The following is an 11,381-nucleotide window of genomic DNA, read 5'->3' as shown; positions in this document are numbered from 1 at the left end:
ATGCAAAAGCTTATATGCAAGACCTAAGTCCAACCTAACTTAGACCATGTGAAGGAGAGTGTCTATAAATCGGATTTGATACAAGTTCTGCTGTTACACCTTCTTTCCAGATAAAATTTGGAGCTCCATCACTCGGAGGCGAATGGCCACGTGGCCGGGGATAGTAGGACTTGTAGTCCAACGCGTTCAGCGGGCACCAGGGCTGCGGGAGGGGAAGCTAGCCCCGCCTCAGTGCTGGCAACTGACGCCTGCCGGAAGCCGAGCCCGCCCTTCGCTAAGATGGCTCCGAAGCCTTGTGGCGGGGAGCCCGTGCGAAAGAGGACTACAGCTCCCGGCGGCCCCTGCGGCGCAGCTCGCCCCGGCCGAGGGTAGCCGAGCATGTTGCGCTGCACGTGGGGCGGCGGGGCGCGGGCCTGGGGCCCTCCGCGAGCGTGGAGCTGGCGGGCACGAAGCGCGCCCCCGGCGGAGGCGCCGCGGCGGGCGGGCGAGCGCGGGGCGCGGGCTCCGTTCCCGCTCGACACCGACGTGCCCCGGGATGTGGTGCTGTTCCAGCATGACCGGCGCCGCTTTTTCCGGCTCCTCGGCCTCTTCTGCGCCTGCCAGTTCTCCTTCTGGGCGTACCTGGCGCACTTCGCCTTCCATTCCTTGCGGGACACCGGGGCGCAGCGGCCGGAGCCGGAGCCGGAGCAAGCGGAGCGTCCCCCGCCTTCTCCCCTGGGAGGAGCGTCGCTAAACTTGGGCTCCAGCAAGTGGCGCTTCGGCTTCACCGCCTGCTGCCTCACCGTGGGTAAGGAAAGGCCGCCTTGCATCCCTGCCTCTCTCCTTCCGGGTTCGTTACTGGTTAGCAAATTATCATTCACAGCGCCAGCGATTTACAGAATTTCTCCAGGAAAAGAAATATCCCCTTCTCCAAGGACCTTGCTCTTATTCCAGGGTAACTGCAGCGTTGCCACAAAGCAGGCAGACTGCGCAGAAACCTGCTGGTCTGCACCTAGGCCTTCATCCTGGTTCCCCTGGCAGCCAGTCACACCTCTAGAGAAAATCAGAAGAAAATTAAAATCTTCTCTGTCCTGATATCTGGTATTCAGAGGTAGACTGCTTTTGTGCGTGGAGGTTTCACAATTGGTGTGGTTGCTCACAGCTGGTAACAGGTCTATCCTTCATGAGTCAGTTAAAAGAAAACCAGTTTAGTAGTAGCCACACATCTTTACATAGTAAACTCGCTAATGGGGGTTTGATGTGGTGAGATGGTGGTATGACAAAATGAGGATAAAATATAAGTGAGAAGAAGGCCACAAATGTTATTTTGAATTTATTTATAGATATTTCTATCTCATCTTTCAAATTCTTCCTAGGTTAGCTTACAGTATACAGCTTTTTCAGATATAAAGCTTAAAACATCTAAAACACATTGTAAAGGGAGCAAAATCTAAGAGCTGCATAAAATAAGGCATTGGATAGACAACAAAGAGATTCAGACACCTGGGAAAATGAAATGATATTTGCTTGGCGCTGAATCAAAGTAAGCCGTGTCTGCAGAACGCCTTAGATTGCCTGAGCTGCACCTCTGTAGAACAATCGCTTCTGTACCACATCTACACTTTCTGCATCTCCAGTCATAATCATCCATTCCCTTTCAGGTTCTCTGATCTTGGTGGCAGGCTTTGTTTTTTCTCGACGCTCCATAGGTCGGGTGTTGCTCCACCGTGGTGCTCAGGAGGTGACCCTGACGACCTATTACCCCTTTGGGTTCACCTCGTCCTTCACAGTACCCCTTCGCCAAATCTCCTGCATGTCTCACCGTTCGATGGTGCCCGCCATGATCCCGCTCAAGGTCAAGGGGAGACGCTTCTATTTCTTGTTGGACAAACAAGGACAGATCACCAACACGAAGCTTTTTGACATCACTGTCGGTGCCTACCGCTCACTGTGAGGCCGAATGCTGCCAGAGAAGAAGCCCTGAGGCCGCCACAGAGCGGAGGCATAAACAAAGAATGCATTAAATCCCAACAGCTGGATTTCTGCCACGGCTAGGAGTGGCTCTTAAATAGCTCCTGAGCTCTTCCACGTCTCGTAAAAACAGTTAATTCATCTTGCAAGTGGGAACTGTGCAACAATGGCTGAGATTGCACAAGACCTTGGTCATATATCCTGCAAGTTGTACTGAATCCTGAATTGCTTTGTGAATTAAAGCACATAGAAAACCAGCAGGGTTTTCTGAATTCTTCGGTCCCTTCAGGTGTACGTCTTTTTCTTGGTAGCGCGCAGAGGAAGACCAAGGGGCCCTCTTGTCTAGTGTTCTGCGCACACGGTGGCCCATGGGAAGTCAACAAGCCGGGCATGAGTGCAACACTACCCTCCTACCCACGTTCCCCAGCAACTGGGGTACTTAGCAGACTGCCTCTGATAGTAGAGGTACCATAGAACCATCAAGGATTAGTAGTTATTATTATTAGAACATTTCTATGCCACCCCTTGCCGAAGCCTCGGGGTGGCTTACAACACAATAAAATACAAAAATAATATAAAATTAAAATTAACAATATAAAATAAATAAAAAATATAAAATATAAAAGGGTTAACCTTCTCCTTCATGAATTTGCTCAACCACCTTCTAAAACTATCCAAATTGGTGGCCATCTCTCCATCTTGGTAGACCTAACTTGGTACTTTGTAAAAAGGCATTGGTCCTGAATCTCCCACCAATCCCCTTCATGGGATGACCCCTTTAGGTTCCCTTTTGGGTTGCCTTTAGGGGAAAAACTCATCTTTATTTTGTCTATACACCATGCCTAATTTTGAATACTTCTATCAAGTTTCCTCTTATTCATCTCTTTTCTTAGCTACATAATTCCACAGGTTGTAGCAGAGAAGCTGCTGCAGCTCCTTGATCATGTAAACTTTCCTTTCCGGCTCTTTTCCCAAAACTCAACACATCCTTTTTAAAGTGCAGTGACCAGAACTATGCACAATACACTGGGTGCAGTTAAGCAATAGATTTTGCTGAGAGTACAATCTTAGCAGTTCTAATTTCAGTTCCTTTCTGAATTATACTTAACATGCCTTTTTTCATGGCATTGGCACTTGAGGTTTGCATTTTCATCAAACCGTCCACCACAACCTCAAGATCTCTTAGTCACTTGCTAGTCCAGATTCCGTCAGTTTATATCTGGAATTAGGGTTTTTTCCTGCAACATGTATCAGTTTATACTTGTTACGTCAGTGCATTTGCCATTTTGATGCCCGTTCTCCCAGTTTGGATCAATCCCTTTCAACTTCCTCACAATCCTTTTGTTTTAAGCACCCCAAATATGCACCCCAAATATGCTCGGGCACATTTTCTGAGAAGGAGGGGAAACACATATTTATGGCCCCTTATCAGCAGGAATTTGAGTTGCTTTGATGGCTGTTTGGTTGATTTTTATGCAAGAATTATCAGCATTTTGGGGTCAGTGGGAACATCTGGAATTTGGGGAGTGGCATGGGCGCTCTCACAAAATGGCTGCTGCAGGAAGGGTTACCTGTTGGCAACATGGTGGGTAGAACTGCTCACAAAATACCCATTTCCAAGAAGTAAGCTGGCGTGACTAAAAGAAAAATAACATGGCCGAGAACAAAGTAGAAGGCAGAGGTGGACTCTGAGCTCAAAAGCAGAATCGCCATGCTGAGAGATAAGTGACTATCAGGAAACTGAGGCAGAGGTGCAATCCAAGCCTCAAATGCCATGTTGTATTTACCCACATGAAGCACAACTAAATAGCTGTTTCACAGAAGGCACATCCATGATGCTTGCAGACACAAATGGCCATACCCCACGCCAAAGAAAAAGACAACAAGCACCATACACAAAACCCAGGTAAAGCACACAAATGCTAAGGCGAAGAATCTCTCTGTGCTCCCTGGACCCCTTTAGCCCTCCAAAACAAATCTTGCACAAACCCCAGGACTCAGTTATAATCCAGTGTGTCTGGGCCATGGCTTCACTGACTCAGCCTTGCCTACCTGGCAGGGTTGTTGTGAAGCTAGTGTGCCATACTGGCTAGTGTCTTGGACTGAAACTTGGGGGAGCCGAGCTCTAGTCCCCAGTTGTAGTCATTGAAGCTGCCTGGGTAACTGGGCCAGTGGCTGACTCTTAGCTTAACCTACCTCACAGGGTTGTTGTGAGGGTAACTTGGGAGGAGAGGAGGATGCTGTAAGACACTTTGGGCTCCTTGCCAGAGGAGAAAAGGCAGGATCGAAATGTTGGGGATTGTTCTTGGGGCTGTTCTTGCAAAGCAAGATAGTGCCGGACACGTTGATTTTGCAGCGTGCCACTCTCCTCGTTAGAAACAGGTTTAATGGCAATTAAATATCTAGGAAGATAACAGTCGGCAGGTGACAAGAGAAACATCTGCAGGTGCATCATTTCGACTGCAGAGCCAAGAAAGAAAGAAAGAAAAGCTTTATTTCCTCGGCTCGTTCTGTCTTGTGCGTTGTGGGTTTCAGGCCCTGCTTTTCACACAGGAGTGAAGCGTGAGCCGTGCTGTTGCCGTGGAAACATCTGCCATTGCTTGGAGGGGAACCAAAATGGCCGCACCATCGTCAGGGGAGCTGGGCAGTGGCGAGACCCCCACCATGGGGCAGGGAATGCGAGACCCCGACAGAGACCTGGAGAGAGGGGGGAGCCAAGGTAAGCCCCTGCCTCACCACCCACCCCCTCGGGAGCCATCGGGCAGCCGAATGTCTCCCCCACCCCAACCCTGCATTTTGCAGCTCCCCCTGCTTTCTTTTTATAGTGATTTCTAAAAAGGGGTGAGATATATTTCTAAAATAATGACGCGATGTATTTTTAAAATAAGCCTGAGATCTATTTCTCTCCTACTCTGCATTCTCCTTTTAACTGCTCCTTAAGAGCAGCCAACACATTTCATAATGGATGACAGACCCGGCATGTGGATATATTCCCCACGCTGGTATGTATCTGTTGGACTACAGACCCCATCATTCCCAGCCAGCATGCTGGCTGGGGTGATAGGAGTTGCAGTCTAAAAATCTCAAGGTTGCCAGGTTGGGGCAGGCTAGCTTATCAAACAATGTTTTTTAAAACCGCATAATACTTTTTCCAGTGCAACAATTCCTTGAATTTTCTTTCCTCACCAAACAAATATAGGAAATACTCCTGATTTTTTAAAAAATAATGTTTTAGTCGACCTTTTTCTCCCAGGAGTGAAGGGACCTCAAGTTGCCTTGCGGATTTAAACCCTTGTTTCACCAGTCATGGGTCCAGTGCTATTGTTACTGCAGATACTCAATTCCAGGGACCAAAACTGGCTCTCCAGGGACCTCCAGATAGTTTATACCGTCTTTTTGTACCCCACTTCCCGAATCACCAATGGTGCAGTGGTTTCTGTTCCCTTCTTTACAGCTGTAATTCACTCCTTCTTTATAGACTTGGTTATTTGGGGTGAGATTTTTTTGGCCTCGTTTCATTTCCACTGCATATTTTAAGTTGCTTCAGGGTTTCAAACAAAGCTTGCTGGGCTAACTGAAGCCTACTGAAATATACATGGATGTATTAATTGTCTGGGGGGGAAAAGCACCCCCCCCCCCGTGAAAAATCTATTGATATTTAAGTTGCTCATTCATTTAGGCTATATAATGTACTTGAAACAGGGAGGTATGTAACGGCCCAGAAGGGTTATTTCTATTCCGTGTGGAGCAGGATGGTTTGCTTGGAATGAGGTTGCCGGCCTCTGTGCTGTTACCTCTGAGTAGGCACAGTGACCTCAATGGAGCTTCTTTTTGGTGACAAACGCATCAGATTTAATTGTATAGCTTCTGCATTTCTCATGCCGTGTGTGTGTGTGTGTGTGTGTGTGTGTGTGTGTGGAAGGTGAGGTTAGACTAGTACACTTCCAAGAAAGGAACATTTTTTAAAAGGGCCAAAGTGATGTATAGAACGCAATCTTAGGCATGTTTAGGACAAGAACGTGAATGTGATACATAGTCATGCAATATCAAATTCATCATTTGAGCTGACAGCTTGGGCGAGTGAAAAAAAATCCGATTAAAAGCTCCACTTTAATGAATGAAGCGACCCACCTTATTAGGTTTAACTTCAGTGAGTGGACTTGTAAATATTTATAGCTGTTATTTATTACTTATTTCACTTCTCTGGGCTGATTACAGCAGTGCGTGTAACAGTTGAGAAGCCAAATGATAAAATTAGTCTCATTGCCTTTAACAGCAGCCAATGCAACATAAATAGGCCATCTGACTTCTTAGGATGGCATTTTTCTCTCCAGTGTTAAGTTGACTGTGTTAAAATATATAGCTCCTCAAATCTCTTGAAGTTTCCACCCCATCCCACATGCCTTGTCATTCTACTAACATTTGAGTCTTGCTAAAGTTGTCTTCCTGATTGGGCAGAGTTTCAAGTCTCTCTCTGAGTTTTTGCTTGCTGGGCTAGGCCGAAGTTTAGGGGTTAACCACCTGGTTTCCATGCAGAAATGCTGGCTTCAATTGCTGTAGCATCCCGGGCTTGAGACACTGTACAGAACAGACCTGATTCAGATAGGCCAGAAGTTCTGACATAGCATAAATAATTCTGTGCCAAGGAATCTGATGTCATGGACACCCGAGATAGGCACAGTGTCCCCAGCGGATGCCACCTGTCCGTCTCCTTCCTTGAAACCCTAGCGTAGCCTGACCTGCTTGTCTGCTGAGGAACCCATGCCCTGTATATCCCTCCCCACCAATTTTCCAACCAAAACAGCTGCTTCACTTTACTGCCATATTATGCAGGGGTGGGAGCTTGTGGCATAGAATTCCAGTAAAATGAGAGTCTCTAACCAATGCTGGTTTTTAAGTCTGAACATGTTGAGCAATCAGTGTGGTACTTCCATAAAACCCCAATTATTTTTGTGTTTCATCTCAATACAGGGTTTCTACTTGTTAGTTTCAAACTGTGGATTTCTTCTCTGTGTCTCTGCCTTCTTCCTTCCTTCCTTCCTTCCTTTCCTATTTTCTCCAATTTCATTTGCTTTACCAATTTAAAGGAATACAAGAGCAGTCAATTAAGACAGAGTCATATTCATCCCATTACCAGTGATGTCACCCATCACAGCTAGTAATGGCCCCAATAATTATTAATATGAAGTAATGATCATGCAACTGCAGAAGAGTTTCAATAATAGAGATAAATGCAACATACTGCAACCAACCCCACAAAATATCTTTTGTTCCTTTCTTTTGAGCTCATTCTCCATGTTATGCCTAAGGATTTATTATTGCCATTATTACCATCTTGGCCAGCAGAACGGGGTACGCAAGACCTCGTGCTTTTCTCTAGGACATCCTGTTTTTTTGTGTGCAGGAATGATGCTGTTAGTTAATAGTGAATCCTGGTCTGACCTTTTCAGGCTGAGGGACACATTCTGTTTCTGAAAAGCATTGCGGCAGGGCATATTCCAAGGGTGGGCAAGGCAAACGGCAAAAATACCAGCCTCTTTCAGCTTAAAGCCCTTCCTACTTAGCATTTCTCAAATGAGAGAAGTAACAATAATAAATAACAAAACTGGGAAATCGCCAAATGACCGGTGATTGGGGTAAAAGGGGCAGGGGTTGGGGCAAGGGGTGTGGCCATCTGGGAAATCCCAGAGGGTGGGATTTGGGATTCTGGTGCTGAGGTCCCCCACCCCTGCTGTAGTGGTACAGGCCAAACACAGGTTGGACCCCCTTCGGAGAGAGAGTGGAGCCTTTGGTTGGGAATCCTAGGTCCATAGAGCCACTGAAATAGGCAGTGCAGAGGACCACTGTTAGTCACGCCGTTATTGTGTTTGTGAGTCTGGAGCCGAAGACAAGCCCAACGCACACACGCAGATGGGATTCGGCTGCCCCACTGCTCCTCAAGTTGGAGCACTTTGCCTCCCAGGCCTGTTTTCCCGTTCTTCACACTTCCCGTGTACTTGTGTCCATGTTTTTTCTACCCCAGCGCTTCAGCAGACAGGGAGAAAGGGATTTTCCCCTCTGTCCTGCCGTGTTGCTCTTGATTCTGGGAACATGCATGTTTTGGCAGGACAGGAGGTTCTCAGATTGCAGCATCATCTGGCACCGTGCCCACCCTGGATGTGAAGCAAGGCCCTCCCCCTGCAGGCGCAGTGTGGGCAGAGCTCCAGTATCAAGGGGGCATGTGGAGATAAATGTATGAAAAGCTGGCATTTAAACCCCGGCTTCCCCGACTGCGTGTTTTAAAAATGGGGCATATACCTTTACACTTAAAGAACAGCTTGTACTTTCCGCACACCACATGCTGTCTTTGCAGTTCTGCAGTAGCAGGGCAAAGTTTAGATTCTGAACACATGAGCTTCTGCATCAACGTTTCTTGTTTTAAGCAAAGCTGAGTGTTGTGGCTCTTATTAATCATGCACATTGAGCTAATTATCCTAGCAATGTTTGCTCAGTTTCCCACATAACTTTGCTTCTTCTTTCCACGTGGAAGGGGAAGAAACAAAAAGGTATTGCTCCCTGACCACTAGAAATCTTATTCAGATGTTTTCCCATACCTGTTCACTTTCAGGCCTGGCTTTGCAGTCTGAAGGACTAGAATCTTGCTATGCTTATTAAAAGAAAAAAAATGCAAGATTTAATTCTGAGGAATCCTGTCGGGTGGACTTGCAGAACCATCAGATGAGGCTGCTGCTGATCCCACGTGAGACTTTTGAACAAATCAGCTGCTGGTGCTTCAGAGCAGCTCAGGCAGTGTGCATTGTTTTTGCCAAAGTAAGTCTCGTTGCAAAACAGAGATGGGATGGCCAAATATCTGACACAGATGGAAGTTCAGGGCCTGTTTACAGCCACAAGCCTTTTCAAACCACTCCAGATCTTCAGCCCATCCACCATCCAGTTCCTTTTGGACCATTGTGCATGGAAAGGCTATTCTCCCTCTTCTGGCCAGGGGTGTTCTTGGCTTGGGTGAGCTCCAAACAACCTCTGGTTCATGCAGATGTTGTCCCCCATCAGAGGCTGAAAAACAGTGGCCAGCTTCCCCCGTTTGGCAAAGGCCCAGCTTTATCCAGATGAACACTAGCGAGCAGCTCCACTTAATTCGACAACAACAGCAGGGAAAAGAATTCTGGGAATCAGAAAGTGCAGAGTGTAAACACACTTGGGGAGAGAGGCATTAAATGTTCTGGAGAACAGGAACACCCGGCGTTCCTGCAGTAGCATTGCAGTCGCTTTTTATCGCCCCTCTCCTCCTCTACTTTTTAAGATAAGACACAGAAATTTAGCAAGTTAGCTTGCTAAATGCTAAACTTCCACATTCTGGGTTGTTGTGTAAAAATACAGCTACATACCATCCCTGCAGGATCCTTAAAAAAAAACAAAACCCCTGGCTAGACTGTTTTCTTTTCCGGTGCTGTGACTTTTCAAGAAGCTCAGTGTCATAAGCAAGATGGACACATTCCAGGAAAATAAGACTTTTAAGTGACAGCTGTCTCCCCACTTTGGCTGGCGTAGTACATAGCATTGTGGCTAATCCAGCCCTAATGGATGCTGGGACCCGAAGTGGCATGCCGACACAATGGCCATTTTGTTGACGGACGGCTGATCCGAGCGCTTCAATGGGATTTCACATCTAGGACTCCGCTTGGCACGCAGCCTGGTCTTTTGTAGAGGCAGCAAGATCTGGCCTGCAGACCTGGCATGAGCCCATTCGGTTGGCAACGTGGGGCGAGGAGCACGTGGACCTGCTGCCTGACTCGGGTACCGCGTGGGCTCCATTTGAGGCTTCCTCCTCCCACCTTTCCGCCCCCAGACCTGGGCAGAAGGCAAGCCTAAACGTGAGTGCTACCAGGCCCAAATTTAGGGCTGGAATTCGTTGGATGAAAATGGGATGCTTGGTGTTCAACAGTCTTGGAAGCAAGGCTGCTTGGTAATGGAGTTTCAAGGGCTTGGGAACAGATTTAAATGTTTTCTTTACAGGCATTTGGAAGGCAATGTCCGACTGTTCCATCACAGAAAGGGTTGCTTGCTCCAAAACGTCCCCCATTAGTGAAGTGAAGGACCAGCCAAGCCACACAATGCTTTGTTGCCTTGTTCACATGGGTGTGCTCCCCTCGTTATCTCCACTCTGTAATCAGACATAAAAAGATTTCCCTGCATGCACTGCACCCTCCACTTGGAGATAAGAACGGAGATGAGAAGAGGTTACCTCTGTCTGCCTCCTTCCAGCCCTTCTCTGTAGTCCCCTGACCAGGAGGAAGAGCTTGGAGAGTGGGCAGGAGGGGGGTGAGGCCCACGGAAGCAGCCTCTCCGGGCAGGCAGGATGGACCCGAGTTTGCCCACTCACACATTAGGGAGTTGCAAGAGAGAAAAAAAGCTGAGCTGCTCTCATTCATCAGCCTTTCTCCCCCCCCCCCCACCCCCATTACAAGTAACAGATCCATGTTTTTCATCTTCATTTTCTTGGGTGAAGGCCAGGTGGGAGTGCTGTCCAAGGTTATGTTCTGCCTGGCCTTCTGATTTCTATCTAGACATGTGCTGAATTCATTATGCTGCTAGTCCACAGGGCTAACAGCAACCAGTAGGGAAAGGGTTTGGGCAGTCATTTTCATACCGCTTGGTCATGCCCTGGGTCAGGTGCCTGGTAAACGCCTTTGGTCAGTACATCTCCTGTTCTACTGGCACGAGGAAGCACCTACTGGACTTAGAAAGTGCAATGCGTGATTTGTTTTTTAGTATATTCTGAATATAGGGAATAAGGGAATCCACTTGCGATGTAATGTTAAAAAAAGATCTAGGCCAGTGGTGGCGAACCTATGGAGCGCGTGCATGCTAGGAAAGGAGTTGTGGTGCCAGGCAATGATGTCACGAGCCATGACTCGTCCGAGCTTTCGCGTGGCCAGTTAGCTGCCAAGGATGGATGGATGGATGGATGGATGGAGATTTGCTTGGACTGGCTGTGAGTTGTTTTTTCTAATCTAAAACCTCACTTTTCAGGTTTTATTGCAGTGTTGGCACTTTGTTATGAATAAGTGGGTTTTGGGTTGCAGTTTGGGCACTCGGTCTCTAAAAGGTTCACCATGACTGCGTTAGGGTTAGAAAAGCGAGGTATCCTGGCATGATTTTGCTGGTTGGAATGTGTTTAGAATGGGCAGAAATGATGAGTTGTGCAGAAAAAGCTACTCAAGGGAGGCTTTTTCAAAATCGCTCTTTTCGATGGAACTTTTGCCGTATTAGGGTTAGGCATGTGCACCAGGGTAGGGTTAGGGTTAGAAAAATGAGGTGTCCTGGCATGATTTTGCTGGTTGGAATGTGTTCAAAAGGGGAAGAAATTATGAGCAGTGCAGAAAGAGCTACTCAAGGAAGGCTTTTTCAAAATCGCCTTACTTTCAGTGGAA

The 11,381-nt window shown here is 47.3% G+C and overlaps 1 protein-coding gene across 1 annotated transcript; it reads left to right on the top strand.

The window, feature by feature from the left end:
- The first annotated feature begins 300 nt into the window (after window positions 1–300).
- TMEM223 (transmembrane protein 223) lies at window positions 301–2,207 on the top strand. The gene is made up of 2 exons (XM_044448645.1): window positions 301–787; window positions 1,641–2,207. Exons 1-2 carry the CDS (start codon window positions 379–381, stop codon window positions 1,931–1,933), a joined length of 702 nt encoding a protein of 233 aa, XP_044304580.1. The 5' UTR covers window positions 301–378; the 3' UTR covers window positions 1,934–2,207.
- The last annotated feature ends 9,174 nt before the right edge of the window (window positions 2,208–11,381 follow it).

This window comes from Varanus komodoensis, unplaced genomic scaffold (assembly GCF_004798865.1).
Source record: "Varanus komodoensis strain SLA01 unplaced genomic scaffold, ASM479886v1 scaffold55, whole genome shotgun sequence".
Taxonomy (NCBI): domain Eukaryota; kingdom Metazoa; phylum Chordata; class Lepidosauria; order Squamata; family Varanidae; genus Varanus; species Varanus komodoensis.
The sequence above is the reverse complement of the archived record's forward strand: the minus strand, read 5'-3'. Positions and strand labels throughout refer to the sequence as shown.

Bases quoted from the DNA above. Each gene is read 5' to 3' on its own strand.
- TMEM223 (XM_044448645.1), top strand. From the start codon at position 379: ATGTTGCGCTGCACGTGGGGCGGCGGGGCGCGGGCCTGGGGCCCTCCG. The intron at 788-1,640 runs GTAAGGAAAGGC...ATTCCCTTTCAG, and splicing joins CGCCTGCTGCCTCACCGTGG to GTTCTCTGATCTTGGTGGCA.